Raw genomic sequence first — 26,665 nt, forward strand, 5'->3', positions numbered from 1 at the left:
TTTCAGTTAACTTGTGTGTTATGTGCTGATTCCACTGAGATTCTACATTTCACTTTCAATGTGTTCTGTGCGGGCAAATATTTTGACAAAGGCTGTGAAATAATGGACCATTTCAAAATGATTTATTTGGTAAGAGAACAAGTCTTCCACTGAAACATTGAGGTTTTCTGGTACTCGTGTGTCTTATGTGCAGTGTAGAAGGACGCCACCATGTGGAGAGATAATGTAGCGAATACAACCCCTGGAAATAAATTCAAGTGAAGAGAGAAGACGAAAGATGCAATGAAAAAGATGTAAAAACAAATAAGTTGGCAGAGAGTGAAACAAACCAACAAAAAAAGTTTATTAAAAAAAAAAAAAATCAATACAAGAATTGAAAATGTCAAGATTAGATTGTGTGATGATGTAGTGGCCGAACATTTTGCATCATAACTTGTGGTCTTCTGGTCTGCACGGGTTTTTCCCTGGGCTCCAGCTCTCCAGGTTAAATGATGACTCAATGAGTGCAACAGGATTTTGTTGCTCCTGCTGCACTGAACTGAGGAGGACAACAAGCATTGTTTCTATCTTATCTATTTTGTCATTCAGACTGTGTCTATGTTTGATCGGATTGAATTTACAGGTCTATTTCATGACCACGGATGGAGGGGTTTGTGATTGTGTGTCTCAGTGTTTGCCCTGATAAAACATGAAGGTATACTCTTGCTTTTTGCTCAGTGTTTGCTCAAACAAAGACGCCCTGCAACCTCAAAGTGGACGCAAGGATTATTGTAAATGGATGAATCAATGGGGATAGGATCATGTCAGGACTGAACAAGCCTCACTTTTCTAAATCAGTAGATTTAATTTATATCTGATGTTTTGAATGCACAGCAAACATCCCTCTTCAAGTCAATTCCTACTGAATATAACACTCTGGCTTGTTATTTGTGCAGCTGGATGGTTTAAAGGGACCAAAAGGAAAGAGGCACGATTTTAAACCTTGTCCATTTATTTAGGAATGCACAAAATATAGCAGTCAACATACACTCTGGGTATACGTATATTGTTTTTTTTATTCTTTAGAAATATTTGCAACAAAATCTTAAATGTTCTTCATAAAGTAAAAAATATACATATAATGTTTTATAACAATGGATTTACATTATAAAGCACCTTCCATTTAACACGAACACAACCACGACAGGACGCAGAGTCACACCGAAACCCAGTTCATGTTACTGTGGCATTTGGCAATTGATTGTGCTGAAGTGAAAGAAGGGTTCTATATAAAAGCCAGTCCTTTAATATACATCTGAGAGCAAAAGCATTTGTTTTCCTCCAGAAAATATTGATGCCAGCAGAGGAGAAATAATTACTTGACAAGCACCCGCTGCCTGAAACACAGTGCTTATTGCTCCATCATTGCAGGTAACACTCAAAAAGTGCAAGACCTTTATACTTTCGTCGAATGTTCTGATCATATAGAAATATACTGTAGACAATCCACTTTGGCAACAGATCAGCAAAAGACTGCATACCGAATAGGAGTAAACGTTTGAGTTTTTGTTGTTACAAAACAGACAAAATGAAGGCACAAGCAACATTTAGGCTGACAGATAACTCATTCAAAAATATTTACTTGGCAACTGGTGACTTTTCCGCACTCTTTCAGTAATGGTGGATGGCACATGGTTCACTTGAACAGCATTAGGGTTAGTGTTTGTAGTTCTGCATATTTGCATCATCTCCCAGTACTGTTCAAGTTGTACAAAAACTGTTACATGACTGCATTTCCAATACGTATCACAACAATCCTTTGAGATTGACGTGGGGTACATTGCATGTTTCATCAAACTTGGCAAAAAACACATTGCTGAAGATGAACTCTAAAATCAAATCTGGCCTTGGATGCTTTCGCAAATGACAGAAAATGAGGGGTCATTCAGTAAACTGTAAAACAATAAGCTCAGTTTATGCACACAATGATTAAAAATAAAATCTGCAAAATGTTCAAATCATATCCTTTTAGTTCCTGCACATAAGCAGTATACTCCCATAGATAGTCTAAAATTACTTTGAGCATTTTAATGCACATGCATCAAATGAAGGTTGGAAGGCCAAAAAAAGGTTGAATCTTAAAGTAATAATATGATGATTTACTGTAAATCAAAAAAAAAATATTAGTAAGCCATTGTGCTTCTTATTCAAATATTGATGACCTGATTAACATGATAAATAGTTTCTGTTATTTAGATTTTCCTTCTAAAAGAAACAAAAGAGCAAGTGCAATCATTCCGTTTTTTAAAATATATATATATTTTTTTTAAATGATACTTTCTGCTGAGGAAGCTGAAATGATGCGAGCTCGGATGATGGAAAAGACTCACATCACATGTTTCTCTGAGAAAAGTCTTAAGCTGCAGGGAGCACACGTGTTATGGTGTAATTAAGGACTGGGGAGTCTGAATTTATGTGCTTTTCATTCTGTTCCCAGTTTGGCAATCAGCTCGTCACAGATCTTCGTGAGCTCTTCAATCTCCTGATTCTGTAAGAGGAGGAGAGAAAACAAGACATTCACTGTTAGAAATATAACTACACACACACACACAAAGAGAAGTTGTGCAAAGTAGTTTTACAGAGGCATTTTCTTTTACAACTCGAGTTTGTTGTTAATAAAAGACACACTGCCCTCTAGCGGTGAGTTGGTAATTGTGCGTCAATGCAATAAAGTTAAATTTGAACATGCTGAAGGGTTTATTCAAAGGTGTCAAACTAATTTTAGTGCCGGGGTTACATATTGAAATCGTGAAAAATAAGTAGGCTGATATTTGCGAAATGTTCAGATAAAATTTACTTCATTATTTTAGAAGAAAATAAACTATCTTCAGGCTAATGTGGGCAAAGTCAGTCGCTTCCCAGAATACAGGATTTCTGTAGTCTTTGTCATGCATATGTTTTAGTAGGTTCCTCGTAAAGGTATGGTTTCAGCTTGTTGGCTATCGTTTTCTGCAGCTGATCTCTAGCGACATGCAATGCTACCATCTGCTGTTCTCGCTCTCAATGTTGCATTATAAATTGACTCTTACTGAAAGTGTACGGCAGTAAGTGACCAAAAGACTACGACTCTGCTTTTTTTTTTTTTTTTTTTACTGTGTTCACAATTTGGAAGCCAATTCTGGTCTGTGGGCTGTTTATTTGAAATTCATATAATGCACTGAGATCCGTTTAAAAACAAAAAATCTGGATAATTAAATTCCAAATCACAAAAAAAAAAAGGATAAATTTCCTTTTTGGTGAAATGTAACAGCACACAAAATGTTCTGTGGTAATATTCTTAATTTCAGAAAACAGAGGAATCCTAATCTTAAAGTTGGCAAGAAAAATAAAACACAAATAACTTGAATGTGATTTTTTTTTTTTTTCATTATAATCCTCACATCCCAGAGTTTATTGAGCTGTAAGACATTAATGCTGAATCGGGCCTTTTCCAGACTAAATGTTTGCTACAAAGTTAATCCACAAACCAATTTTTAAGGCAAAGCCTTCCTCCACACAGTGCAGAGGCGCAGGGTGGATCAACTCTAATCCTGTTTGCAGTCGTCTTACCTTTTGAAGGACAGCTCTTTCAAGTGACTCCACCTTCATCTGTTCCTTTCTTAGGCCGGCGTTTAGTGCGACACTCTCTCCGTTTGCCTTGGCACGTACCTGGGCAATCTCTTCATTAGCCCTGGCAGAGAAAAAGTTGGAGCATAAGAGAGAGTCAGGACAAGTGATTATCTCCAACTTTGAAATGGAAATGATGGATTTCATCCGTCTAATGCTACAATCCTGGAATTATAACCAACAGAAAAATCCTCTTACTTGTCGAGCTTCTCCTCAGCATGGACTTTGAGGGTTTGATACCGCTGTTCCTCTTGCTTGATCCGCATCAGGTAGTCTTGTGCACACTTCTTTAAGACCTCCTCATTCTGGAAAGACGGAAAGGTGAAGCATTTCGAGCGATTTGGCTGATATTTGGGGATGGCCTACAAATCATCTCACGAGACTCGCACTGACCTTCTTAAAGCCTTCCAGGACTCCCTTCATGTTCTCATACCTCCTGAAGAGATCCGCAAAGGAACGCTCCACTGAGTTGAGGTCAGCAATGGCCTGATCCCTCTCCATGGTCAGCTGTCTGACTGACTTACTGCAGGACAGCGTCTTCTGCTGCTGCTCATCCTCTGTTGATGAACACATCAAAATGTAATGATCGCCAAATGTAAAAATGCATACGATTTATGAGGAGCATACACAATTAAAGAATTCCCACAGCGTACAAAGACCTCCAAATATATTTTAGCGAAATAAATGACTAAATATTGGATATATTTCTTCTGTATTGGACTTGGATGAGACATGTTATGGGTCTTATGGGAGACACAGTGTTGTGAAAGCCACTTAAATCTGTAATTTACAACAGTTACAAGTTTCTTCTCAAGTAACTCTCAAGTAAAAGTAACTGTTATGTTCCATTTTGTTTGCTTCAGTCAGGCTGTCCAGTTGGAAAATGCTAATGCAGCGTTGCCAACGCTTCAGTATGGAAAGTCAGTTTTGGCTGTCCAAAAAGTTATTAGAAACTGTTGTCATATATAATGCAGAAATAGCTCAATTAAACACTCGAATAGATTTTAAAGGGCGACGTTGGAAAGACGATTAACATCAAGGAGGATCAAAGAATCTAAAGACAACAATAATATGTTAAAAATGGGGGCCATCAACCTTTTTAATCTGAGAACTGCTTCGTTGAGGACAGTAAAAAGGAAAACTTACAAAACAAAACAAAAAATAAATAAATAAATTCTAAATAACAACCACAAGAGGGCAGCAACTTACCAATCATCTGAGCAACTGTTTTCTCATACTCAGCAACAATTTTCCTGTCGAGGTGAGAATAGAAATAAGTCTTTTGACATTATTAATTGAATTAATCTTCATTAGTAGCATGATACTCCAAGAGACGTCCAAAAGAAAGCTTCATACCTCATTTCCATAACCTCTGTTCTGCTCTCCTCAAATTTCCTCTTCCATTCATTGACCTCAATCTCCTTTGTGATGATCTGTTTGGAAAGAAGGCCATGCAACATTTTTGCAATTAAGAGCCGATTAGGTAACTATGCTATAAGTAAAATTTTTTGTAATGGACATACCTCTTCTCTGATCAGGGTCAACACTTCAGCCTTGTCCATCTCACTCAGTGGGACTCCGTCCTGTGTCAGGACAGCTGTGTGGAGGACCTCACTGCTGCTCATTTTTGTTGTTTCAGTCATGCATATCTCACTCTGATGAAGAGAAAATCCATATTTTTTGTTGTATTCATTGCTCTTTTCCAGACAGTTACATGATGAATATGCACAGAGACAACAAAACTCTCGCGTGTTGATTTTAATAATCAAACATTTGCTTGAAACTTAAGTGCAAACTCTGTTTGTCTTCGCTAAATACATTGTGGACAAAAGCTATTTAAAATACGACTGTAAAATAAATGCGTATGTTGTTTCTGTGTGAAAAAGAATAAAGTCGCAAGAGTTGTGCATGACCAGCCACCTGAAAGAAAATGCAAAACAACCCAGCCAAGCTCATTTATTCATGCCCCTGAGTCCACTTACAATATCATCTTTCAGAGGGAGGGTGTCCTTCTCCTCCAGGTCACCAGCAGTCTTGATCTCTGGATCTTTGGAGAGAAAAAGAAGAAGTCATTCAAAAACAAATAGGAACTGCTGATATCACATTTCAAAAAATCTCTAATTAAAACAGAATTTGCATTAGAAACATGAGTACAGTTTGTCCACTTTTCTTTAAATTCTTTCTTTTTTTTTTTTTGGTTTGCCAAGAAAAGATGCGCCGGTGACAGAGACCAGCCCTGATGCTCAACTGTGGGGTGTATTTGTTCCCCTGTGTTGTATTTATAACATAGTTTTCCAGGTCAGATTTGTGCTGAGCACGCATGCTCCATTTTTTCGTCAAGAGGTCTGAAAAAAAAAAAATCTTCTGCTCTCAATGGAAGCTGCTGAGTAAATTGTGAAACTACGTCACCCTCACTGTTCAAATTAATCCTCCCAATAAAGCTGGCTCTTATTTAGCCAGGTTTAAACCTCTCAAGCTACAACATGATCTCATGTGTTTCCACCGAAGCTGATTGCAAAGGAAATTAAAGCATCAAGAAATTGTTCTGAAGACTGTATCTGCTCAAACTTACCATCGATGGCTGAAATATCACAGATTGTCTGTTTTTTTGCTGGTGCTTTATCATATTCCGTTTCTTCTGTTGCCTCCTGGCTGTCTGGTGCCTGGCCCGTCATGCAAGTCGAGGCCAGCTTCTCCTCATCAGTGGCGTGATTAACTCGCTGAGTGATGTCTGGGATCTCAACCGCCTCCGCTTCCTCATCCTGGGCAGAAGGGAGAAAAGTGTGGCAAAGATCACAGTAGGATTTAGTTCATAAAAGATATATAAAGATGTTTATTAATAACAATTCATGTGAACTATTTGAAGTACTCTATATCTTTTCAAATGTGATCGGAAAACAATATGTTACAGCAGAGTCTCAGATTATGATCATAAAGCAGTTGTGCAGAGCTGCAGGGCCTGCTGATGCTCCCGCCAGCTTTAAAATGTGTGTGGGTGAAGGTGAGGCCGAGAGCTTTGACAACTGCTGAATAATGACTGCTATGTCACTGCAGTAAGGTGACTACAACTACAGATTCACACACGCACGCGCGCACACACACACACACACACTCGCGCTCAAATTACCTGATTACACACGTCCAGAACCAAGCACTGGCTCTCATCGTATTTCTGTACTTTACAGGAATTCCTACAAAACAAGCACAGAAAAACAAAGACAAAAGTTAGAAGGTAGAAAATGAAGTAGTAGTAAACCTCACATATATTTTATACCCGTATGTCACAACCACCAAACTGCAAGCCTTGCTGCGCCTTGCAGCATAGATACACAGTGCAACGACATAGAGCCTCCAGGGAAATGATAAGATGGAACAAATTGTTTCATTCTTAGGTGCAGTCAAAAGGAGGAAGACTCCCCACATACTGCTTGAGAGCTCAATTCCGACACGGCACATGCCACAGTGAAAGCTAAATGTGGAGCGAGCATGCACAAAAGAAAGAGAGCATTGATAGTGAGATTACTTACAACAGAAAACAGAGAAACTTGGCTTGATCAGATTTCCTGAGGCCGATAGTAGTGGAGGAAAGCAGAGGATTGGGGATTGCATAACAGACAGGATGTAGTGTGTATAGTGATTGAGGAGATTTTGATAGTAGAACATAGAACACAGACAGGAGACAAAGAAAAGCGAGTGAGTGACTGAAAGTGTTCAGCTCAGCATGTTAGATACTCAAAAGATAAGTCCATCAGAGCAGCTATAAGCCCTTTAGCAGCCTATAAATAGCCTTTTTGGGTATTGGACTAATGATCAGTATGCAGTGTTAAGTGCTTTGTGTGCGTTCAAAGTCTCATTCGGTCAGTACCCGCAGGTTTACGTTTGTAGACAGTCAACCTGAGGAGTAACAAACTCAGCGGAAAATACCTTCACCTCAGAATGAGAGAATTTAGAATATAGCAATTGGAATCAGACTTTTTTTTTTTTTGGGTGATAATGTATCTGAAGCAATAAAACTGTTATTTGCAGTAGACTTACGTGGTCGTCTTCTCTTTGCTTTTCTTGGGAGTCTGCCTCACTTTCTTCTCCACAGAGGGCTGCTTTGCTGTCGGTTTGCCTTCATCTTTCAAGGTTTTCTCTGGTTTCGGTTTGTCTTCGGCTTTCAAGGTTTTCTCTGGTTTCGGTTTGTCTTCGGCTTTCAAGGTTTTCTCTGGTTGAGGGCTGCTGGATGATTCATCTGTGTTCAGGGATTTTGAAGGTTTAAAAGGGTCGCCGGAATCATCAAAATTGTCCGGGTCAAAATTGTACGAGCTCTTGGGGAGCTTCGGAGAGCTGCTCATCTTATTGTTGGTACCAAACGGATTAAAATTTGGGTCGTCCCACTGACTGGGATCAAAGTTAGATATTCCTGTCTTGGGAATTGGAACATCGTCCAAGTTCAGAGGTGCGGACGAGTCTGAAACTGGCAACGTGGCTTCAGATTCTGCAGCAGGTTCTTGGACTTGTTCTGATGTAGACCGAAGAGCTGGTTCTTGTTGAGAATCTGTTTCCTGTGCTGTGATGGGTTCTGGTGCAGGTTTACAGGAGACCTCTGATCCTTTGGGCTTCTGTTTCCTTCCAGTGACTTTGCTGATTGTCTTTTTGCCTCCTAACTTCCTTGGGGGAGGCTTGCTGACCGCTCCCTCGTCCAGATCAAACTCCAGCTTCACAGGCTTCACCTCTGACGACGACTCTGTTACTTCAGAGTCGGCTTGTGCGGCTGAGCTGGTCTCACAAGTTGGCAGTGAGCTGCCGAGTGGCTCTGGTCTGGGGAGAGAACTTGTGACGAAGGGTGGGGGAGAGTTCTGGATTTTGGATCCGCCGCTGGTGAATGGATCAAACCTGGCATCCAGCTGGTCAAAGTCAAATTTGTATGCTCCTTTGGGACCAGGAAGATCTTGTTCCTCATTTGTTTGAGAAGGTTCACTCAACGAGTCTGTCATTTTCTGAGATGGAGAGGAGGATCTGCTCTTCTTGGTCTTTTGAGTTGGCTCTGCCTCTTTGGGGGAGTCATTGCAGTGTTTTTCTGGTTCAGCAAAGGTTTTCTTCTCCTGAGGTTCAAGAGCTTTGAAGGCAACAGGTTCATTGTTCTGAACTGAGTCTGGTTCTTGGGTGGGAACAGGGTCTGGCACAGGAGCCACATCTGGTAGAGGATCTGCCACTGGTCTGGTTGGTTCTTGAGTTGAGTCAGAAGAGAGAGCTACTTTAGCCTCTTGCGTTAGTGAAGATGAGTCTGGAGCAGCCACCAAGCCCACATTATCTGGAAGGGGCTCTGTTTGCTCTTCTTCAATCATCTGGGCATTTATTTCAAGTGTGCCATCTGTCGCGACTGCAGGTTCATCCTGACCCATGGTGCACCTGAGTAAAATATCCCGATCCCCGACAAGAGCCGTCACTCTCAGGTTCTCCTCCTGCTCCAAATCTGAAGATTAAAGAAAAGAAGAAGAGAGAAACAAAACATAATTAAAGGGTTTTCAACCTGTGGCTCTTTAGATCAGCGACAGAATTATTTGTAAATAAAATATTTTGTACCTCAGATTTGATGTTGTTGCACAGCGGACAATCTTTTAAATAACAATGTCTGCAGTGCTTTTTTTGCATGATAGAAAAAATAAATTGCAGCTTATGTGACGTTAATATTATTTTCAGTTTGGAAGTTCAATATCTCTCATAGCTTCTGACATGAAAACCTTGTCTTTTGATCATAAGGTGTAGCAGACTATTAAACTCAACTAAAAAAACGTCACAAAATATCTATTTAAAGTTACACACTCCTGCTGTCATCCATAATCTCTACAATCGCAACCACCATCAGATGTAGGTAATATCTGATTGGTCTGCTGAAAGCCAGTTAGCAGCCAGCCGACTACTCCAGTTGCAGCTGTTGCCATGGTGATATCTCATTGAGGGCCATGACATTTAGACATCGTAGTTGATTTGAGCACATGCATGCAGGAAGGCAAGGTGTGATTTATTTTGTGACGTGTGCTGAAGGCAAATGGGTGACTGCCGTTGTGCAATTATTAGCTCCAGGGAACATTTTGACATATTTCAGTAACACGGTCATACTCGCCGTACTCATGTAATATTATGCTGCTAGGAGACAAGCACATCCTGCTGTGTCTCCACCTACAGCCAATCGCATCACCACGTCACTAGTGTGTCATTTTCAGACGCCTTCACTTCACCGTGTCCAGATAGAAATGTCCACATCCACATCCGAAAGTGAATTCCAGACCCTCCCATGTGGAACAAATGTTCTGCTAAAAGACCTCTGTAAACAGTACAGCCTCTGTCTACAAGATCAGCTCTATGGAGTAGAAGTTATTTACAAATTGGCATCATATACAGACTGAAGGTTTAGTACGGACAAAGAGGGCCACAGTCAAAATGTGTACGAACACAGATGATAAACACATTATTACCCTCCTCCATTATTTCATTAAAATCGTGCATTTGTAATGCTACAAAGCGACGAGTCTCACGCAGCCTCTAAATTGATCTCGTGGTAAATTCCCTCTAAAACAGCTTTGAAGTTTTTGCTTTTAGATTCGCAAGCAAATAATTTAGAGTCACTTCAGCTGACTTTTCAAACATCTGCAGTAAAGGATGTTTGTATTTCAAACAAAAGTAAACTCCCTCTCAGCTCCTTTGCAACGTGCCTTTTTAGGAAATGTTGTTGGGGCTGTTTTACAGGCCAGTTTTAGTCCTACCAAAACAGCAAGCGGTTCACGTTGATGTGTAAACATCTGAAATCCTCCTGAAAATTGAGGCCTTTGATGGGTTGAGCAATTAGATGTGCTTTGTTCAGCCACTCCCCTCATGCTGACCTCTGTCAGTGACCAGCACAAAGCTGAGGCAACCCAAGCTTTTGTTGAACCTGTCGAATTCCAGAGCAAAGGCCATTCCCACACTCTGCACGAACCTCCTCCTTTTAAGTCATATGACTATGAATGACAACGGCCGTGTTTCAGCCGTGAACACAAGCAAAACCCACACAAAATCAGTAATCCATCTGCATGCCGGCTCACATGCCAGGCATGCAGAGCATGTTTCCCTGCTCCTCAGGTATCAGGTAACCCCGGCTGTAATGAAATGTTCTATTATGCCCTTAATGGCATATCTGTATGATTATAAAGAAAAACCCTTTGTATGTGAAAGTCATCCTGAGAGCTAAAACGCAGCACATTTTCCCAAACTGTCAGACAACATACAGTATGTCTCCACTTACGCATGGTGAACTTGATCTGCCACGCACACAGGTCACATGTTAGTGCACACGTAGACATTAATGCACCGCAAGAGGACTTGTGCTTTCAAAAAAAACAACAACCATTTTAACATGTAAAGATTGCAAATCAATCTTAGACACTCTTTCATTGTTTCACGGCTATAAAGGTAAACACACTTGTGCTTTCTTCACATTCAGTGGAGCATCAAATGACTCTTGTTTCCATGGAAACCTGAGTGAGATACTAGTCTATGTGCTGTGGACTTAAACAGGCAGGTCTTCATATTTGTTCAGAGAGGTGTTACAATGTTTACATCCTCAACCATGTGTCAGCTGCATCCCTGTCTGTCTGTCTGTCTGTCTGTCTGTCTGTCTGTCTGTCTGTCTGTCTGTCACACAGCAGTGAGCTCACCTGCTTTGTCTGCATCTACGTTGTTGTTCTCCAGCTCTCCCGGGATGATCGGAGGGGCGTGGACAGGAGTCGCTGCTTCGGGAGTGTCGAAATTACCGTCTGACTCAGAGCTGCAGTGAAAGAGACATGTGAAGATAAGAGCCTTTATAAAACGTTTCCAAACATTCGGCAGGAAGAGCAACAAACTACTTGTGTGTATGAGAGGAGAGGATCGTGGCCTAAATACCATAAACACAAAACAGAATAACTGATCTGCTCCTCATTGTGCGACAACTCACAGTAAGTCATGGCGTTCTAGTGTGAGGCAGTATTTCCCAACAGTTTTGGCCTGTGATTAGTAAAAGAAAACGCTGTCTGCTTGTGATTTTCATAATAAAAAAGGTTTGGAGTTGCACGTAGAGATGTGTAAGCATTTGAAATCAAAACGGAAAATAAAAAAAGAAATCACTGAAATGTGTATCTCCTTTGACAGTGCCACCATATATAAATGTCACATAGCAACACAGTATATCAGATTAGTATCTTAGGTTTTTTCCAGGGTATTCTTTCTGATGAATAAAAGCAAGAGGTTGACGCAAGCACCACACTGCTCTGAAAAAAAGAGTTTACTTTACACCAAACAGAAGTAAATTAACTTTGTACCTGAAAATTATTTTTGGTTGACAGCATCAGTATATCCTAAACACATCTTATATGTATTTTCCGTGTTGTGTATTACATTCATTCATCTGCATGGGGAGCCTATTTTGCCTGACCCGTCGGCAGCGTACTTTACTTTGTCTGTTTTTGTTTTGTGGTTCGACCACATTCGAATTGAGTTGATAGAGGAGAGAAAGTAAGTTCTAGAAACGGTGAGAGATACATGGAGGAAGAGGAAGCATGTGTAGTCAGGCTTACTGCTTCCTGTTCTGTTGTGTGAATCTTTCTATAGCGCGTGTGAGCCTATAACACACGAGGTGTAACTGATCAATACGTTCACAGTCTTTACAATGTATACTATCAATCTTTAGTCAATCATCATGCTACAGATGCATGAAGTTTGATTTAATCCCACCAGGAAGCCATAACACAGTGTAGCTCAATACCACTGTGAGCCTGATTAAGAACCAACTGATCTGTTGAGACGATAAATATTGATTTGGCATTGAATGACATAATTATCCAGGGTGCTGACACAGTGTTCAGAATTATCCGTGAATCTTTACGTCTGCACCTAATGCTCATTGTGGTAACAAAGTCATCAATATAGAAGAGAATGATGTATCGATGACTTGAGCGTGAGTGCATTTTTGTGAAAGTACCTACCTGCTGCTACGGAGTGATTATTTAGAAATGAGAATGAGCTGGCAAGGCTCAGAAAAACAACCGGTTCAGACACTGTGACTATCTAAACCACGGCCACACCAAAAATGTGTCAGTGCTGCCGACACAAAAGAAAAATATCAACACAGATGAAGAAAACAGATATGTTTTTCTGCACATCCTTTTTGCGTATTTCATCTATTCTTGTGGATTAGCGATCCCTCATCCTGACATGTGGAGAAACTCCCCTCTCCCCTAATCCACACAATGTGGAATTGCCCTATGAATGGTCTCAGGGCTCCAGCTCAACACTTGCCTGCAGTCTTCAGATCTCTCCTCCTCCTCCTCTTCTTCTTCTCTCCTTCCAAATAGCCCATTCTCATCGCTGGCCTCCTGCCCCTCTTCATCCTCCTCTCCCTCTCCCCCTCGCACCGCCGTCCATGTCCATTTGGCCCATGACACAGGTGACAGCCAAGACATCCGCTCTTCTTCCTCGGGGTTTCCCTTCGACCGTCTGTGAGCTTGCCGACAGCCTTGGGGTTGGTTCTCTTGATCCTTTCTTGTGTGTGATCTCCTCAGATTTCCACCCTGTCAACACCTCTCACATCTCTCCACAGAGCTCCTTCCTTCACTTGAGCTCCCCAGCTCCCCATGAAAAGGAGACTCTTCTTTTCCTCTCACTCCATCAAAATCACAACAAGTTGAGATTTTTTTCTCCCCCCGAGCTTTCCAGTTTTTCCAGTCACGCTCCCTTTGCCTCTGCCTCAGTAGCAGAATACCTCAGCTCTGATCAGCTGGTTTCTCAAATGCTGTGCTCACTCTCTCCTCCTCTGAACCCCCTCCAACCTCTCTCCTCTCCTCCTCGGGCCGGTTCACCGATGGAAACGGAAGCAGGGGGAGGCAGGAAGCGTCGAAGCTGTGTGCGAGTACAGCTTCTCTTTAGTCAGTTCAGTGACTTCCCCTGCGGTTGAAGAGTGGTACGTCCCTGTCCGAGTGCTCTTCCACTCTGAAGCAGGAGGAGGGAGTCAAAAAACAAACACACAAGGGAGAGGAGGAGGAGGAGGAGGAGGTGGAGGTGGAGGAGGAGCTGAACTGTTGGGGCTCCACATTTTATAGTCCAGAGTGAGGTTAGGAATGTAGGGCTGGATCTTTAAGCCCTATTGGCTCCCCCTCCCTCGGGCTGTTCAACAGTCTACTCTTTCTCCCATCCAGTGGCAGGCAGGTATGCATGACCAGGGGAACCAGTTCTGTGGGATGGCCCCGGGGGAGCTACCTGGCTGGGTTCAATTTGTCTGAGGGAACAGTTCAGACCACTTCAACGTCGCCATTATTCCATCATGAGAAAAACAATACCATCAGGACATCATACCAAAATACACAAGCATATGTTGTATATTGTCAGGGAAAAGTGGGTATGACATCACTTAAAATACGTGCTTAATTCCAGCCTCAATAGTAAAGATGCTTTGAAGTGTAATACTAATCCTACCCTCAACTAGAGAAGTTTCACAAAACGAAAAATGTCTGTATTAAAAACAACTGTAACAACACAAACAGTCAGAATTGTTCATCAAATGGGTGTTTTCCCCCTCTACACTGTGCATAGTTCAAATGTTTTTCTTTACTCAAGAAGGTGAATCAGTATTTTCACAAGACTCACAAACCTATTTTTAAGAAAAAAAACTACAACAGTTGATGTTGGAAGGCAAATGTTGTATAGCATTTATGACTTTCTGCTTATAAGGACCTATGTTGACAAAAGATGAATTGAAAGAAATCTGAAAATCCACATATTTCTCGACCATAATCAAAATGCAAAAATATCAAAAACAGCAAATCAGTGAGATTCACAACTTTAAAGACAGTTCTGGGTGATTTAATCAGACATTTTCAAAGCATTGAAAGAATAAAGGCACTTTCTAAAGGCTCACATTACAATATGAGAATTGTTAAAAGGCTTTTGAGATCCTGAAGCAATAAAAAAAACAATTGTTATGTAGTTAGATGTTCCAATTTGAAATATCTGCTAAAGTGACAATATGGTCATCCACTGTCATAACTGTTACAATGGTGGTTTTCCACTTCATTTAAATCTTTTTTTTTTTTTTAAATTAATCTATATACATATCATACATTCACTTCTAAAAATGCTTTTGGATAAACGATTTAATGATTTCCCCCCTTATTTATTTTCATTATTTTTTCTTTTCAGAAATTATATGAAAAAAAAAAAAACATGATATGAAAAGGCCCCCGACCTGAGTTTTTAGTTCTACCTGTTGATCCGCCCCTCTGAAACTATTTGGCCCCTCCCAAGGAAGGCCTGCCCCACACTTGGAAAATCACTGATTTAAATAATTATTCATATACCATTTACTAGTCAACATACAATTTGTATAGTTTTAAATGTAGTCACCGCCTTCTTGATATGTGGGTTTTGAATGCAGAACTTAAAGAGTATATAGTGATATACAACATATAGATTATTGACAAAACCCTGCTGTCTAATGAGACTCATGTTCGTTGCAAAACTCAATGAGGCTTTATTTTTCTCTTCCTGTACTCTTTGTACTGTCTGTTACAATAACACCACCTCTTTTTGTTTTCCTTGTGATGTAGCATGATAATGAATCCTGTGTGTTTTGTGTGCTCCTGCAGCACTTGAGGGGTTGGCTTGGCTCTACAGCAGAAGCAACAAAACTCCTCCCAAATTCCCATCGAGCAGGAGAGACACATGTGCCACAGCGAGACTCAGAGTTTTCCATTCGACCAGAAAGGGTGGAGTTTGTTCTCCGCACGCTTATTCACAAGATGTGGTGGACTCCATGGGCTGGAGTGAGGATGGAACTTTTCACTGTCTGGTAAAGGAGCTGAGAGAGCGACTTTGTAGCACAGTGGTCTGGTCGTGAAAGTCTGTCTCTTGCGAAAGCATAATGTTAGACAGATTTGATTTTCTGTTATTGACTTGTAGTAAAGCCCCTCGGCAGCTCAGACTTTATATGAGAGATAATAGAGATTCCGTCATATTATATCAACTTAAGCACACAGAAATCCTAAAGATAAAGGAATACAGCTGGATCGTTATGATGACCGAAAGTCTTGTCTTGAGTGGGTGGCATTACATTCTATGTTTGAATAGTGAATAAAGGATGCAACAATTGGTGATGTATGGTGGCCACCAACACTGGCCATTCTTTCCCTGTAGAAGAAAAAAAACAACACAAATTTTCTTGCAGCATGTTTTTTTTCCCACAAGCAGGCCTCAAAACATTGCACAATACCCCCTTTACTTTGTCACAGCAGTCTAAGTTGGACTCACAGTTTGTGGATTGCTGCTTGTCTTGCCTAAAAATGGCATCAATAAACATCAGCAGGCAGCGCAAGGCAGCTGCATCTGTCTCCAGATAAAACTACTCCTTTCTTAAACGCTGCCCTGCCGCCGCTACCACCACAGACCCCAGAGCTCCTGCCAAGCAGTCTGACGCGCGAACTTAAATGAAAACATAACTCAAAAGGGCTCCGATTTCAAATACAGTGGGAGGACCTCAACAGAAAGTCACTCAAAACTAAACAGAAAAACAAGTTTTTCCTTCACCGCTTTACTGTTTACTGTTTCCTAAGCAGACACACTGAATCAGACTCTACGTGTAGGCCTCCAAATGTGACTAATGACATAAGTAAGTTTCAGTCCGGCCTAACGTGCAATAACAATTGGGTGAAAGAATGCAGTTTGCAAATTGTGTTTGCAGTGTGTCATCAGTACAATACTTTAAAAATACTCTCTCACCAAAAATAGAGAAGTGAACAATAGTGGAGCCATGTGATTATGTAACAGTCCTTCCTGCAGAGACGAAAATAAATGTAAACACACAGAGTTGACTTGGTCTCTGCAAGTCCCAACATAGTAACTGAATACATCAGATATTCCAGGAAATATGTTGAAGATAAAAAGAATGGGGAAGATTGAGCAGAAGGGGAGAAACCAGTCGGGGGAGTGAGTTACAATCTGACCCCAAAGGGTAGTTGTGAGTTTATTACAAAAACAGAAGAGGGAGAGAAAAGATACGGTGGAATATGGCTGCTGACAATTCTCCTTTGTTGGCTCGCTGAAGTTTTTACTTCATGAGGGAAATGAACGTGTTCTCAAGCAGTAAAGAAGAAGTTGAAAGTGGTTCAAACTGAACAGAGTGGAAAAGTTATAAATTTACAAACTACAGGGTATGACCACATCAAGCCAGAGGTGAGTTTCACTACCTTCATAAGTTACTAAATGTTTATAAAAGCCACATTGTTCCACTGATGTGCTGCTTTGAGCTGTCAACAAACAGAATTACTGTGCACCAATGACATCTAGTGGTCACAGAGTATAATAACACAAAAAGATTCTTAAAACTGTTTCAGAAACATAAAAATGAGCAGATATTATTTTTATTTGATGAATGTGGAAATATATCTGATTTTTTTTAATCTAAAGTATGTGGTCAAAAATATAATAATCAAAAGCCCGATCTACAGAAGACTGGCATGGCGTAATCTATAGCATTTTGTAGTGGAGTGAGTCACTTTTCATTTCAGAAGAAATGGAGTGGCTATGGCGAGTTGTCTCTCAATCGGATAGCTTCAGATTTGATCCCCCAATTATCCATATTTTGAAGTGTACTCGAACAACACAATGAACCCCAAACTTGTTTCTGTATAAATACAGATGTAATGGCATTCCCAGCATTGCAGATAGCAGTGTCATGTGAAGACAGTTCAAGCAAAGGAAGTTGATCAAAGAAGTGCTCAAACTTGTAGCCAATTTAACTTATGTTTGGCAATCACGACTGATTACTGATGCTTTAACTAATGCTTTCAGCTCGCCTACAAATGATCATTCAAAAAGCTACAGGACATTCAGGAAGACTAAATACTGATCAACATGAGCTGACAGCATTCTTACAAAAATGTTTTCAAGTAAAGCAGGCAGACCAACCAAACATATATAACAAAAACAAATGTAAAATACAATATATGAATTGATATATAAATCTAAAGCAAAGATGTTAAACCTATTTGCATTAACACGACTTCAACGAATCATGACATATAGCAACTCAGAATTGCAAACCACTAGGAAAATAGGTTCAGGTACGTTTATAATTTTATAATACTGTCCCTTTGACTCACATCTGCGATTTGTGTAGTACCTCCAAATAGTACCATATCTTGAGTAACTTGTAAAAGACACAATGTTTCTTTCTGACTTGTGTATTGCACTTGTGTTGTATGGAAAATGGAAACTATAAATCAGTTTTTGTTGATTGTTGTTTTTCATAATGTGGTAGGAATGTTTCTTTGTGTGAACAATCCTTTCGTAATATGAAACTTGAAGAGAAAAGTGCTAAAAAAGGACACCCCATAATAAAGCATCAACGGCGTCAACGTCACAAGCATGGGCTGTGTACAGTCACAGGTTGCCGGTAGGGGGCGGCAAAGTTTCGACAAGGGAAGGAGACGTACTTCCACCTCGAAGAGAAGAAGAACAAACCCGTGACGTAGTTATCTGTTAGTAAATGGCGGTCGTGATCAGGGACAGTAAATATTTCCACAAATACAACTGTAACTGTCACATTATCATGAAAAACATGTACTCGACTGAGGCCGACACGCAGAGTGCTCACAAGATGTCTATTTTCGACTTTCAGGTCGGGTCATGTGCCGTGCTGGTTGAAAAATCGCTTCCTCGACGACGAAAACGGATGAATCGGTGAGACGAGGCTGCGGCGTTAAATCAAGTCATATAAGTTTGTTTAATGGAGACCGAGGACGGAGAAGTGGACTCCGAGTCTGAGGTGACAGAGCTCCGGCTCAAAGCGGAGTCTCTGAAGCAGGAGCTGAAGGAGTGCAGAGCCGAGCTGTGCAAGCTCCAGAAGCAACTGAGCCAGTCCGAGCGGCTGCAGCGGAGCACCGAGAGCTACAATGAAGACCTGAGGAAGCAGGTGAGAGTCCTGCAGCAGGAATGACTACCTCCTGCACCCTGTGTTCACTGCTTTAGTGTGAACCAAGTAATGGCAGGTCCCTTCTTTGTCGTGGTGCATGAATGAAAATAACTATAATTTCAAAAAACCAAGCATTTACGATCAAGAATTACTACAATCGCATCATAAAGCCACGTTTAATGATACTTTGTGGTGCAAAATGCAGTGAGATTGCCCCCCCCCCAAAAAAAACAAACAAACAACAACCCCAAAACAAACAACAACAAAAACGCAACTTCTCAAGGTGTTGCATTATGTGTTTCTGACAGCATGGATTTGACACTCATGGCAGCATCACTGATATCTCAGCTCAGGTCTCAGTGCTTTACCATGTCTGCTACTCTTAAGAAATGTGTTTGAAAAATATAAAATAAAATCAACATTTTCTTTGAATTTTTGACAACGTGCTTGGCGGGCCAGATTAGAGCCTCTTTGGTCTCTGGTGACAGCCGAAGGGTTCCTGGACCACTGAACCTTATAAAGAATAATTTAACTGAAGAAAGTGTTGCTTTACCAAATGATTGTTGCTTGTTATCAGATTTGACGTCTGCATAGACTGTAGCCTATCTACTTTCTCTACGTACAACATTTATTCATAAGCTGTCTTTGTAAAAGGAAAGATTAGGAGTATGGAATTTATTTGTCACATTTGCTGTAAAAGAGGTACAAATGAAACACAGAATGATTGTTTACTTTTTCTACTACCTCATCAAGTGCCTGTATCATTTCAGTTCTTTGCTTTCACAATAATTACTCAGTCGGATTGAAGTGGTTCTCACAACTCCTTTAGAATTGGAGGATTAAGCTTTACATATTTATTTAAACAAACAGTTGCAATAATCTTTTGTTTGGCAAAATTGTTTTAGCCAGCATGAAACGAATACTGCTGCTTGAATTCTTTGGTTCTATCAGTTGTATTTTATTTAAACTGCTTTTTTCACTAGTGTGTCACTTTTTACTTTTCACTATATTTCCAAGATTCGGTGGTTAAATTGCACCAAACTCTAAAGCACCGTGAATCTGTAAAACAATACAAATGCTTTAGAGTGTTTCCAAATTTAAGATAAGACCATTCATGCTTGTTTTTTGTTGTTTTTTGGTTTTTTTTTGCAGGTTGACCAGCTGAGTGCAGAGATTCACGAACGGAAGAAGAAGGATAAAGACAGAGTCAATAGTGAAACTCAGACAGAAGAATATGTATGGTCAGAAACTGGTAAGTAATCTTAATATCTATCTATCTATCTATCTCTCTATCTATCTATTAAAATCTTCCGATTATGTTGAACTTTTTTTAATGTTTTTTCCAGATTATTACAATTACTATTATGGAGGCTACAGTCAGACCAGTGAGGCTGAAAACACTCAGGAATGCGTTGGAACAGAAGAAGCAGTGGACGCGGCTACTAGCAGTGAGACAGCTGAGATTCAAACACCAGATGAAGTAGCAGCTCCGACTGAAGTAGCAGCTCCGAATGAAGTAGCAGCTCCAGATGTTTCATCTCAACCAGACGGCAGTGTGGCAGTCGCCACTGAGGTGGGTTTTATTAAGAAAAAATAGTTTTTGTTAATTCATTTTTTTAACTTAAGTAGGTCACTGTCATATTATCAGTACTGCCACATCAAGATGATGATGTATGAATGGAGTTCATACCTTTTAAAAAAATTTTGTGATCACGCTGCTGTGCAACACGCTGTGTTTCAGGAGGGCGACGCCGGGTCCATTGCCGACATGCTGAGGGCCACTGCTGAGGAGGCGATGACACAGACAGGCTTTGTGTTTGACGAGACTACTGGGATGTACTACGACCACAGCACTGGCTTCTACTATGACTCGGTTTGTCAACCTTTCTCAATAAAATGAGGTTGCTGGTAGCATAGTTCATTTTAGAGGGAATTCAAATCTTCAGCTGCCCATTTAATACTTTTTGACTTCATACATGTTCTGTCTTCCTCAGGCCAGTCAATTGTACTATGATGCCAACACGGGTATATACTACTACTGCGATGCAGAGAGCGGTCGATACCAGTTTCACTCTAAGATCGAGGTCACTGCTGCACAGACGGGAGCGCTGTCTTGCCAAGAAAACAGTGCCGCTGAAAAGAAAGTCAAAAAATTCAAGAAAGGAGTGAAGAAAACATCGCACCCAGACGACACGGTACGTACCAGCCAGATAACCTATGGAGCCATAGTCTGTTAATTGTAATTATGATGGCTGACGGCTGACTTTGACTGTAGCTTTCCTCTAAAACCACATTGATGTTGGGTCTCGGTCTTCAAATCATTTTTAGTACAGTAGGTAAAAACTGGTGAAGCGTCTAAAACAATATTCTTCTGACTTAGGTGCAAGAGATGACTAACTCTTTGGCAAAAATGAAGATTTCCTTTCACGGGAAAAGTTCTTCCTACAGAGGTATATATTGAATTTAATATACAAATTATCAACAAAAACACACTGATGTTTTATTTTGAGGAACACCCTGATGATGTCGGGCTGGGCAATAAGGCAAGAATGGTTATCGTGGTACTGACTAGTAATAGTTTTATAATGACGACAGCCTGAACGTATTCACCTTTGATTAAATTGTTTTAAGTCAGCCTTTGACCTTTACACATTTACATTGTTAAAGAGCAGAATAAAGAAACCAGTTTCTTCGCTACTATTGAACCACAAAGTCGGAGTGAAAATTATCGCTATGTATCCTCATATTTATGGAAACATTTACAAACAGCATTAAAACCTGTTGTGTGTGTTAGTTGTGATTATTTTTTCTCACACGAGTATTGAAGTGATTGTTTTATCACTTTAATGAGAATTCATGAAGCCGTTTGTGTACTTGAATATCTCTTTACCTTTTCTTTGAAAATGCTTTGTCTGTGAGGCGTCACAAACAAAAGGTCCCAGGGTTTATATCACAGCTGTGTTAAACATTTAGACACAAAATAGAATTTGGGCTGTCAAGGAATCTTCGGATTGGAGTCCAATAGTGAGATGACTTTGAAGGCCGAGACCACGTAGTGAATGCTGGACCCAAATACGTAGGATTTACAGTACAGAGTCAGCTGGCCTGCCGTCACAGGAGATGGTAATCTCTCTGCTGGCTGTCTGGCAGGAGGTGAGATATAATGACGTGAAGATGGAGGAAGAGGACGACTGGGTTGAGCGACCAACAGCCAAGCGAAACGCGGAATCGAAACGGCTGAAGCAGAGATCTTGCAGTCCGGACGCGGCTCCGCGCAGAAGAGACGCCACCAAGCGTCGCGAGGAAAGAGACAAGTCTTCACCGAGGAGGAAGAGGCAGAAGAACGGCTCACACCACAGGGAAGCAAGGAAATCACGAAAAAAAGAGAAGAAGTCCAAGTCTGAAAAGCGTAAGAAGAAGAAGAAGAAGAAGCAGCTGTCTCAAAGTGAGGAGTCTGAGGTGAACAGTGAACCAGAGGAGGGCGAGCTCACAGAGTCTGAGAAAGACGAGTCGGAGTCTTCGCCCTCGCTTTCACCATCGTCAAGCTCTGCCTCGGGAGAAGCTCCAGAACCAGAAATGGAAGTACAGAGTCAAGAAGGTGAGCGAGAAGAACAGGCCGAGTTCCACACACATGGAGGGCTCACGTCCTCAGAAATAATTTGTGTTGGAATCTGTTGAGTGTGTTTTACTCTCTTTAAGTTGTCGTCTGCTCTTTGTCACTTGTTGAGGCCAGTGTGGAAACAATGCAGCTTTATTTATTTATTTGTTTCTCTCTTGCAGTTTGGCCTCCCTGTGTCCGTGTGACAGTCGTCAGGTCTCCCGTGCTGCAGGTGGGCACTTTGTTCATCATCACCGCCGACTCTTCAGCCACCATTGGCAGGTTTGTGCTCTATTCTCCCGTCCCTGCATCACGTCTGGGTCTTCCATACCAGTCAGTCTGGACTGTAAAATGTTTTTATTTTTACTACAGTACTAAACCACAATGTTTTAGTTTTGCAATGTAAAAATCTAAATTACAAAACCGAGATAGATCTGTGTGTCATGCTGCAGAGAGAAATGCTCAAGTTAGAGACAAATCAACAGCACTGTCATGCAGTACCACTTACTAACACAAGATGGTGTAAGGTGGTTGTTTCCTGCCAAAGAGAAATAAGTTGTGGGTTCTGGTTCCTAATAATTCTCCTTTGATAAAACTAATAAACAATGCAACGGTCACAACCCATACTTTCTTAGGACAGAATAAAAGTTTTTGTTTAAAGGGTAGAACCAAAGAAAGAGACGGATGATGATGTCTGCAGAAATTGAATTGTAGCATGTTGAAGCTCCACCTGTTAATGCCGCACTCAGCTCGTCATGCATTTATCCACTAAATTGAAATAATATACTGATGAAGCTAGGAGAATGTAAACACTCGGTTACAGTTTAGTTTTCATTATGGCTGCATGAGTGCGACATGTTGTTATGAACAGCCTGTTATTGGTTTAATTCGGTGTTTTGACCATTCCAATGAATCCTCCATTCAGCTCGGTGACAGTTTTGTTTGTGACTACACCGTCATGGTCTTTGTGTGACTCAGAAGCAGGTAATCATTTTGTTTATACTAAGAAATAGTTGGTGCAAAATCAGCTTCAAAATCATGTTTCCTGTCAGCAGGCGGGATTTATTTGGCAACAGATAAACGTTTTGCCCTCAAAGTTGAAGTATTAGAATCAAGGGAAGTTGTGGCTTGGCGATTGGGTCAGAGGATCTCCGTACAGTGGTTAGTCTGAACCTAAAGCTCTGAGCAACAATCTGCTGCTAACATCTCTGGACCAGATACTACAAACACACCTTCAGAGGTTTAGTTCCGTCTGTGTCTCAATGTGTCAGGGCTATTTAAGGAATTTCCACAAGAATAGATACGTGCTCAAACGGTTATGCAAGCGTTTGTCTCATCACGAGACGACAATCTCTCTGTTCGTCATATCACAGCTCGGTGAACTCCCTGAGAAAACATGCTGTCCTTCTGTTTGTAGAGAGAAAGACATGGACCATGCAATCAGAATACCGGAGATGGGAGTCAGCAAGGTACCACTCTCCACACAATACAATCGGTGTCAATCGGCTCCATGTAAACAAATCTTGTCTTTTCCAGTTTCATGCAGAGGTGTACTTTGACCAGGAGCAGCAAGCCTACATGCTGGTGGACCAGGGCAGCCAGAACGGAACGGTCATCAATGGGAACCGCATTTTCCAGGTGAAAACGTCGCCCCAGCTTGATAAATTAGGCAGAACAATCTGAGAGTACCAGTAAACCTGTCAAACAACCTGTTTCAACGCAGCCCAAAACCAAATGTGAGCCACATGCTCTGATGCATGGAGATGAGGTGAAGATGGGGGAAACTGTGTTGTCCTTCCACATCCACTCGGGGACTGATACCTGTGACGGCTGTGAGCCGGGTCAGGTGATGGCTCACCTCAGCAAGCACCGCAGAGATGAGAACACGGGTGAGAAGAAAAGTCCACTGAAGACAATGATCCTTTTTCCCATATGCATACAGAACTGTTGTTTGTGTAAATCTATTAGAAAGAGTTTGAATCATCCCAATATTCTTTAAATTCAATCTTTTCATCAAGGTCCCAATGAGCATGTTCATAAACATACCTAATGACGTGAAATCAATATCAGTACGAGCTAAAGGGATCTCTCTTGTTCCTGAAGGTCCTGCTCCTACTAAAGAGGATAAAGAATTACTGAGACAGAAAGAGCTCAAGCACATGAAAGCCAAATATGGCCTACAAGTGAGTGTCACGACTGTATGAACCTTGTCGCTCCAGTCTGTAACCTCACTTACATACACGTATCTGTGGTTTCTGTGTGCAGAGCAGTGAGTACGAGGAGGCCAAAACCCTGAAGAACTCCAAATACAAGGACAGGGCAGAGTCCCGGCGACAGACGGTGGGCAGTGAGGGCGTCTTTCAACGAGATGATGCACCCGCTTCTGTCCACGAGTAAGCACGCCGATGTTCGCCACAGCTGTAACTCAAGTAGATTTAAGTGTTGATCCAGTATTGCGTCTGTGTCTTAAAGGGAGATCAGCCAAGTCAACAAAGGCCGTAAGATGTTGGAAAAGATGGGCTGGAAAAAAGGCGAGGGACTGGGCAAAGAGGGAAAAGGAATGAAGGACCCGGTAAGAAGGCCTGCTGATGGAGTTGGTGGATTTCATCTAGAAGCAGCCAAAACATTCCACCACTTCACTTTTATTCTCTTCAACAGATTCAACTGAAAATCAGGAAGTCTCAGGCGGGCTTGGGAGCTGGAAGCGCCATGTCTGTGGACGACGTCTCTTTAACCAAGTCCAAGTCCCAGAAGAACTGGGAGAAAGCACGCGAGAGGTTCGCAGGCTCGTGCCAATCTGACTTGCTGTCGCCAAAGACGGAGAAGAAAAAATCCCCCAAAGCCTGGGTCAAGTCAGAGGAGACCGACGCCACGCAAACAAACGATGAACCCGGCGGACAAAATTAAGAGTCCGCGCCACGCACATATGCTGGAGGTTTAGGTCTACGAAACAAGCGGAGGAAACGTAAAATGTGTCATTTATCCTCTACTTGGAAACTGAAGCATCCAGTCAGCTGAACGGGACCCGTTTCACTCACACAGAAATGAGACCAAAATGATTTTGCCACCGGGATGTTTCCACTGGTGCAAGACGCTCTCGACTTGCCATTGAGTGTTATGTATGAACGACAGTTCCCGAGTTGGTTCTGTGAGTTGTCTTTACTACAGCGTGTCAGACTGAAGTGGACTCAGAGGGGAGGAGCTGCTGCACAGTGAATCTGTCAGCAGTCCAACCCACAGAGGACTCATCTCCACTACCGAGAGGACATGAGTCGCCTCCAGCAAATATTCACACAGCGACGACATATTTCTCACTATGAGATCACAATTTAGGATCTGTTCCGATGACTACGAAACTGATCTTATTTAACCACTCACAAGTATCATGATCCCCTCCTTGGTTATTTGTATTTTTAAAGGGAAAAATAAAAAAAAAGTTCAAATCAAAATATTGTTTCTCTTTAATTGAATCTCTATCACACACTGTCATGTTTTGCGTTTCGTTGTAATTGATGTTTCTACAAATCGCAGCGATTACAACCACAAACCCGTGAGTCCAGTGAGGAAACATGTTTCACCGTCCATCTGTACGCCGCTTTATCTTTAGGTTCCTTTGGGAGGGTGTGTGAATATTTGCGTGTGTGTGCAAGTGTACACAGGAACAGAGGCCAATCTCACACCGAATGCAAAACCAATGAACGTCTGGCGAGAAGGTCAGCGTTGTTGCCTACATGAAAAAGCAGTGTGCAAATGTTCCGACAGTTAAATAACAAGCACCGCGGGACACACAAAAAAAACAACTTTCATTCATTAGTATGGTAGCGGAAGGAGATACAAGCTTCAGGTTCATGCGCAGCGGCAATAAAACAGGTGAATGATCGGACTCACATGACGCTGTCGGTGTGACTCCTGTGGCTGCCTCGCTTGCTGTCTTTCTTCTGACTTAAGTTACCACCCATGTTCCACCGAAGAATACCCCACGACCGGTGTGTATTTCCCTAGAGAGCGAGCATTGCCCTGCAGAGTTGATGAGGTAACAGTGGCGCTCTGCTATCAGATTTCCTCTCTCCTGACAGGTAGGCCCTCCCCTCCTTATGCTCAGCTCCTCTCAAGTCTCCTCCCTCAACTTAACTCCCTTTACCGAAGAGTAAACAGTCGGCTTGTGACGCTGTAGTCGTAATAAAGTCAGGATAAGCGTGCGCCCTGTGTTGCGTGGTTGCCGCTGGGTGAAAAGCCTCAGCCATAAAAAGATATTAAGTCATGAGATGATGTGAAATGTGGCTGGGGGCTTTTGGCGAATGGAGCTTGACCAGTTCCTGACGGTGCGGCATCTTGGAGAGGAACACAGGGACACTTGTTGTTTCAAGTGCAGCCCGTTCATCGTGTATTTTCTCTCGGCTACTGTTTAAAACGTTGAAGTGTTTCCCAGCGCTGTCGGGGAAGATAAAATTCAGCTGACC

The 26,665-nt window shown here is 41.5% G+C and overlaps 2 protein-coding genes across 6 annotated transcripts; one reads left to right on the forward strand and one right to left on the reverse strand.

Moving 5' to 3' along the window:
- Window positions 1-977: 977 nt before the first annotated feature.
- Window positions 978-26,305, reverse strand: LOC308109196 (transforming acidic coiled-coil-containing protein 1-like). Of its 2 annotated transcripts, none has more exons than XM_080462621.1 (13): window positions 26,094-26,305; window positions 11,325-11,434; window positions 7,681-9,103; window positions 6,773-6,836; window positions 6,218-6,407; window positions 5,628-5,692; window positions 5,169-5,300; window positions 5,002-5,078; window positions 4,855-4,898; window positions 4,039-4,202; window positions 3,844-3,950; window positions 3,589-3,709; window positions 978-2,527 (listed from the first exon to the last, which is right to left on the reverse strand). In XM_080462621.1, the coding sequence occupies exons 1-13, from the start codon at window positions 26,162-26,164 to the stop codon at window positions 2,462-2,464; spliced, it is 2,634 nt and encodes an 877-aa protein (XP_080318747.1). In that variant the 5' UTR covers window positions 26,165-26,305; the 3' UTR covers window positions 978-2,461. The 2 variants fall into 2 exon arrangements, with proteins under 2 accessions (XP_080318747.1, XP_080318746.1); XM_080462620.1 differs by lacking the exon at window positions 26,094-26,305 and adding an exon at window positions 12,943-13,634.
- On the forward strand, window positions 18,133-25,626 carry aggf1 (angiogenic factor with G patch and FHA domains 1). 4 transcript variants are annotated; one of them, XM_080462624.1, is made up of 15 exons: window positions 18,133-18,227; window positions 18,314-18,607; window positions 19,760-19,859; window positions 19,954-20,180; window positions 20,349-20,480; window positions 20,602-20,802; window positions 20,988-21,057; window positions 22,388-22,487; window positions 23,623-23,674; window positions 23,742-23,843; window positions 23,929-24,094; window positions 24,309-24,388; window positions 24,471-24,598; window positions 24,678-24,777; window positions 24,864-25,626. In XM_080462624.1, exons 2-15 carry the CDS (start codon window positions 18,422-18,424, stop codon window positions 25,110-25,112), a joined length of 1,893 nt encoding a protein of 630 aa, XP_080318750.1. In that variant the 5' UTR covers window positions 18,133-18,227; window positions 18,314-18,421; the 3' UTR covers window positions 25,113-25,626. The 4 variants fall into 4 exon arrangements, with proteins under 4 accessions (XP_080318750.1, XP_080318748.1, XP_080318751.1 ...); XM_080462622.1 differs by lacking the exon at window positions 20,988-21,057 and adding an exon at window positions 21,758-22,205 and having other exon boundaries at window positions 18,138-18,227; XM_080462625.1 differs by having other exon boundaries at window positions 18,138-18,607.
- Window positions 26,306-26,665: the final 360 nt, after the last annotated feature.

Source organism: Lipophrys pholis (genome assembly GCF_963383615.2).
Source record: "Lipophrys pholis genome assembly, chromosome: 4".
NCBI classification, from domain to species: domain Eukaryota; kingdom Metazoa; phylum Chordata; class Actinopteri; order Blenniiformes; family Blenniidae; genus Lipophrys; species Lipophrys pholis.